We start from the raw sequence: 6,243 nt of genomic DNA on the forward strand, positions 1-6,243 counted from the left end.
CTATGACTCCAAAAAAAGTATTTTTAAATAAGAAATTCAATTAAACAATTGAGAAGTGAAAGGTATTTCAACACATGTGCTGAAAAGTGTATAAACACATGTTAATAAATCCTACAAAATATTTTTTATTTTGCAATAGTAATTTTCATTAAACTACTTTATACATTATCTAGTAATAGTGATAACACTTAATTTTAACGTTTAAATTATCTTGCAGACACTAGTATGTATTTGAACACAAATCACAACTTTCAATTTTTATTGTAAACACTAAAATAACCTTAAAAAAATCTTATTATCTATTTTATCATTCTTCTTAAATTTAGCCTTTTGCTCATCGTTCGAGACCATATATATTACATTAGAAAAAGAAGCATTTCAATACATGTATGTTTTGTTATTTTTTTGTACATGTGTGAAATAAGTTACTTTCTTATGTAAAAATAAGTGTGCAATCTATCATTTTCAAAAGTGACCGTAGAAATATGAATTTTTTGATCATTTTCCCTATGTAATACATCATTTAAATGATTAGAATTTGCTTTTTAAGTTGTAAAAAAGTTAAAGTTAAATAGAATAATTCTGGTCAAGATACAAACAAAGTTACTGCTCAATTTCCCATACAAATTGCACATTCTATATGAAAAATATCAGTCTGCTCCGTTGTTGACGCCTGTCAAGGAATCTAGCCAAAGTACGTAAAAGTGCCTTCAGTGTAGGCTGTACAAATTTGCTCACAAATGACTGTTGTTCACCAGAAACTGAACTTAAATTTTATTTTGATCCATTTTAAGTGTTTTAAGGTTGAAAAATGTTTGAGCTGTTTAAGTATCCAAAATTTCACATACAAATTGTGTCGCGATATTACGACGATTAACAAACAATGGAGCTACGTGAAAAAATAATAGTAATATTTTGAAATGTGGTAAATGTGGAGTTTCTATATTTGGTTGAGAAAACCAAACATATGGTCCTGAAAAGTAAGATATGTAAAAAATATATTATGAAAATATTGTAGTGCTATTATGAAACAACAAATTAATGTTGACAATACATTTATTGAGCACTTTTTTAACAAGAAGCACAATTTAAATTATACGTGAAGGGCCATTTTCTACAATTGTGCGTAATTTTTTACTTAACGCGTTGCATCAAATACTAAACGATGTCGATTTCGTGAATTTTCTTAAATATTCTACGTCGAAGCTGTTGCTCATTTTTGGCTTATCACATACTTTTCTAATCAATTTCGCCCAAAATTCTTCAATGGGATAAGCTAGGTAAACATTTGAAGAATGAATTTCTTTCGTGAGACTCTAATCCTCTAATCCTGAGGCTAGATTGGGCCAAAATATTATTTTGCCATTGGAATTAATGAAATGAACTAATTTTGAAAGATATATCTCTGTATAAATGTGTACAACCAACGCCTCACCTCTGACATTCCCGACATAAGGACTGTTCAAATTTCTTTTTGTATTTGTATATCACGTCATTACAAACATTTTTCTATGGCACTGGAATAAAATCCATCATTGCTTTTAATTTTTGAATGTGATAATGTGAAATATTTTTCGTCATAAAGATACACATGACAAATCTTATTTTAAATCTGGTTGGAAGACTGAACCCATATTATGGCGATAGGCTGAAAATCCTACTATTAAACAGACTGAACAAATAACTTCAATTCCATATGCTGCCATTACTTGCGTTGTAAATTTATTCTAACCGTAATAAAAGTTGAGGACACACTAAATTGGATTTATAAAACTTGACAAGAATGTTTACGAAGTATAAAGACATACCGCAAAAATTTGTTTAGAGAAGAGTTGGTCTGTTGTCTGATGTATACCACTTAGTAAAATATGGCACGGTTGATGATTCTAAAAATTGTGTTGTGTCTTAAATACATCTTGCTCAAAAGGAAAAACCGAAGTTTAGTTGGCAATGGGTAGCACACGTAAAGCACAGATGAATGGTTAGATAAAGAAACGTTGAAAAACAAAGTGGAGCATAGAAAGACCCCGAGGAGTATGATATATTAAATTTTTTATGTGGCTAAAAAGGATTCAAAGAGAATCTATTAAACAGTCCAGTTGATTACAGATTGGTCGATAGAAATCTGAAGAGATAAGAGTAGAATCTATTCAGCCATTCCAGATGTCATATTATGACAATTATGGAAAATTTTACAAGGAATGATCTTGATGAATCTATGAAGAAAATGAAGAAACTTTAAAACTAAATCATGAAGATCAAGTTCTTCATGAATAGCACAGGTAGGTATAATCATATCTTAAAAGGTACTGTTTTTCTGGTTCTAACTTTTGCAAAAGAAAACTTGGCATTTTTGATAACCATGGAGAAGAAAAGAAATTATTTTTGAAAAAAGTTAATTGAATCGGCAGACTTCATTAAATATATATTTAGAATACAAATTCAACTTGGTTAACCCTTTTAAATGTGCGTTCTTTCAAATGCGGGTCTATTCAATAGAAATAATGATATTGAGATAATAATGGTAGCAGTTGAACATTAATCAGAAGAAAAATATGGTCTAATGGTAGGCCTACAGGGAACATAATTTTTTCCAGAAACAAACGAAAGCAAACCAGTAGAGGGATCACAACAAACAGTTCAGCACAGCCAAGACAAATTTTATAGGTAATATTCAATAATTCCGAAATTAGCGGAATGAAAACATGTTTCGTATTTAATTAATTTTCTCCAACTATGAAAATATATTGACAGCATCTTAACAATTATTGATAATAATACAATAAATTACACAAAACCTTCAGATCTTTGAAGACTAAGAACTTTTTTGTAGTAAAATGAATATTCACAAGGCAATATTGGCCAAAATTTGCAATCCATATTTTTATTGTGCTCCAAACAAACGGTATAAAGGCTAGGAAGAGCTGAAGCACCGCCTTACAATACTGATGTTGTTGAGGATAAAGATAACTTTTGTCAAATAAATTGTTCTAAAGGGATGAGGTGAATAGAAAATGTAGAAATATTGAAAAGTAGGTATATAATATGAAAAATTGTATGATATTGTCAGGGAAACCGACAGAATCGTGACAAATAATAAAGAAAACAATACACATTAAGTTAGAGATCTTCTAAAAGCGTTTGACAGTATTTCATGATAAGAAAACTGAGAAATCCACATTAATATAAAGTCTGAATTCAATTAAAAGATAATATTAAAGCATTTATGAAACAATAAACAAAGACCGAAGAAGGGTAAAATGAGAATGATAATAGATAATGTATTCAAAGAAGTATAAACAAAGGTTCAGCAACTACAAAGAGAATATAGGAATACTGAAGTAGTGTAAATTTGTGATAGATAACGAAAATGAATCCCTTCAAAACAAAAATAATGGTAGTAAGGAAATAAGATGGAAACCATTGAATAGAAATAAACTAAATCCAATGCAGAATCTGCAAAAATGAAATTAGTTAAAATATTATGCATTGAAATGGTAAGAAAATGTATATATTATTAAATCGTTTTGATACTAAACTAAAAGCTACAGGAATTGCGAAAAATCCCAATTTTCACGTGAAAATTAAAGTCATTTTAATCAAGTAATGTGAGTAAAATCAGCATTTTACTGAAAATAGTATATCAGGTACAAACAATACATTTGTTTCAAGTATGTGTTTCAAAATTGTGTCGCGAAATGGCGGACTCTCACGAACAAACAAACAAACAATGAAGCAAAGCGGGTAAAAGAATGTAATAACAACTTACAATGGATAGCAATAAAACGGCAAAATGATTTGCTAAGATAGAAAAGAAACATAAATAAAAGTGGTTACATAATGCTAATAAATAATTAACTGATTGTCCGCAATTTTTTGTAGTACCTGCACAATGGAGGTCATCTAAAAATCAGGATAAGGACAAAAGAATACAAGAGAATGAAACATAGACATATTTCTGTGCCTCAAGATTGCTGCATAACTATTTTAATTATATCGTCGTAAAATTTTCACTAATAATCTAATAGAATATATTTCTAAATAATAGTACTCGACCGTGCAAATTTGTGCTTGTATAGTCTTTTTCAGTACTGTCAAAATATAAGTGTTTCATATTCATACCTAATTTGAAACTCGAATTTTCCATTCATCAAGCTAGTAAAAAAATATAGAAAACTAGAGCTTAGCGAAAGTATAATAGAAAAAAATGCAAGCAAAATAGTTCTGAAATCGCTCTTTCAAAAGTAGAAATACTCAATTTGAATGCTTGCATAATTATTGAAGAGATTTCCCAATAATCTTGAGATGTGCTATATCTAGAAAATTAAGAATTATAGAGATCATACTGATACAATACTCAATTATGAAAAAAAAGTTTATCACGTGAAGTAGTATATACTTGGAAGAATATCGATTTCAAAATAGCATTTTGAATTGTAGATGAAGTGAAAGGTGATAAAAAAGTGTCTAGAAGATATATGGCACGAAGAAGGAATGGTGATTGAGAACAATGTTTCAAACCAATTCATATAGATACATATCTACACTGTTCATAAATTTGCATATCATTCCTTGTAGAAAACCGAAAACAATGCTTTGAAAAAATAAAGTTCAATTAACAGTATATGTACATTATTGTTTATAAATTTTTACTGACTATTTACAATTAGAAATTTCATATTTTTTATTTACTTACAAGCTCCAGCGACATGAACCTTTTTCATCCAGGGATATATCGGTCTATCACCGTCTCCGTCGTCGTCCTCTTCCTCGTCATTATTTGTCGAACTGCCCTGATCGTCAATATCGTCAGGTTCGTCAGACACATTATCCTCTAATCTTAGTCCTAATTCCTGCAATGAATGTCCAGGGGGAGAACCCCTTGATTCTTGTCCATGTCCTACCGATGCAGGACTGCACACACTAGAGTTCACATCACTGGGTTGCGTAACATTTGTCGTAATGTCCGAAATATTTTGTAAAATGTTCGTGGAATTCGGGGGTTGATTGAGACTATTTGGTATTGATCCACAATTAACGAGATTTTGTTGAGTTTCGTGTAGTTGTATGGGCGGTCGAATTTGATGGGAATGTATAGGTGGCGCATGATGTAATTGATGATGATAATAGTTACCATAAGTACCGTATCCAGCGCCAGATAAGGGCATTCCGCTCGATCCGTAAGATGTAGCTTGATGATGGTTGTGATACCCATATTGCAGATGATGCTGAGGCTGATTTAAATGATGGTTACCAAAAAAATTATCCGTAGGTGAAGGTATGTAACTATTCTGACTGTATTCTTCACTTGGTGGAAATTTAGGATCAACTACAACACCACCAGATATATGCTGGGCTTGTTGATAACTCGACGGTAAAGCTCCAGAAACGGGGTTCATTAAAAACGAACTCATGATCATTAATTTTTCTGAAGCTCTACGGTAAAATCTCTATAAGTTTCGCCAGAGTTTACGGTGGGGACTTATAACGTACTAGGTATTACATTGGAGTTCTTTTTTCCAATCCCCTACTATATGTTTGTCTCTCTTACACCGAGCACTGTTAACGCCCACAGAGAAGAATTAACTAACCACGTGACGAACGGAAGGCCAATAGCAGTTCGTGACGTCACTCTTCATGATGGATGACGGCTGGCTGGCGCCTGAGTGGGAAAGGCCCCAACACGCGGGAGTTACTAACAATGTTTTATGTTTTATACACTTTGCTGTTTACAAGTCTTTAAACAATAAATTTAATATTAAATATATACATTAAATTAAAAATGTTTTTATCTGTAACCACATTAAATTTTACATACGTGTCGACACAAAATTTTACTTTACTGGTACTGGAAATTAATGTTTAACAAAATATTCACCTTAACGTTAATTATATTGCCGCACACAACTAAGTATATGAAATGACAATGAAACTCCGTTTTATGCAATAGTTCTCAGTAACCGCTCTGGTCGAGTGTTTCAATTGAACTGAAGTAGAGGTAGAGATATAAAGAAGGATTGGATTAGGAAACACTTAACTCCTCCCACTTTATTTTGTTGGCACTTATCGAGGCAGTTTTACCTTTCTCTTACACAGCGGCCTTCTTTTTGATCTCGTGGGAGAAACAGAGAACGAAAAAATGCTCTTTACTTCTTTTCCGATGTAAGTCTCTCGGGAGTTTTTGATCTTTTGATGAAAAAGTAGCCGATGTATAGGTAAGGATTAATTGAAAAGAAAAAGAGT

The 6,243-nt window shown here is 31.5% G+C and overlaps 1 protein-coding gene across 2 annotated transcripts in view; it reads right to left on the bottom strand.

Annotated features, from left to right (window-relative positions):
- Window positions 1-5,989, bottom strand: part of LOC130443109 (homeobox protein Hox-C4a) — an 86,839-nt gene extending 80,850 nt beyond the window's left edge. For both annotated transcript variants that reach the window (XM_056777579.1, XM_056777578.1), the window contains exon 1: window positions 4,697-5,989. In XM_056777579.1, coding sequence (XP_056633557.1) covers window positions 4,697-5,420 — 724 coding nt within the window. In that variant the 5' untranslated portion in view covers window positions 5,421-5,989. The remainder of the gene's footprint in view (window positions 1-4,696) is intronic.
- Between the last annotated feature and the right edge of the window lie 254 nt (window positions 5,990-6,243).

This window comes from Diorhabda sublineata, chromosome 4 (assembly GCF_026230105.1).
Source record: "Diorhabda sublineata isolate icDioSubl1.1 chromosome 4, icDioSubl1.1, whole genome shotgun sequence".
Lineage (NCBI taxonomy): Eukaryota > Metazoa > Arthropoda > Insecta > Coleoptera > Chrysomelidae > Diorhabda > Diorhabda sublineata.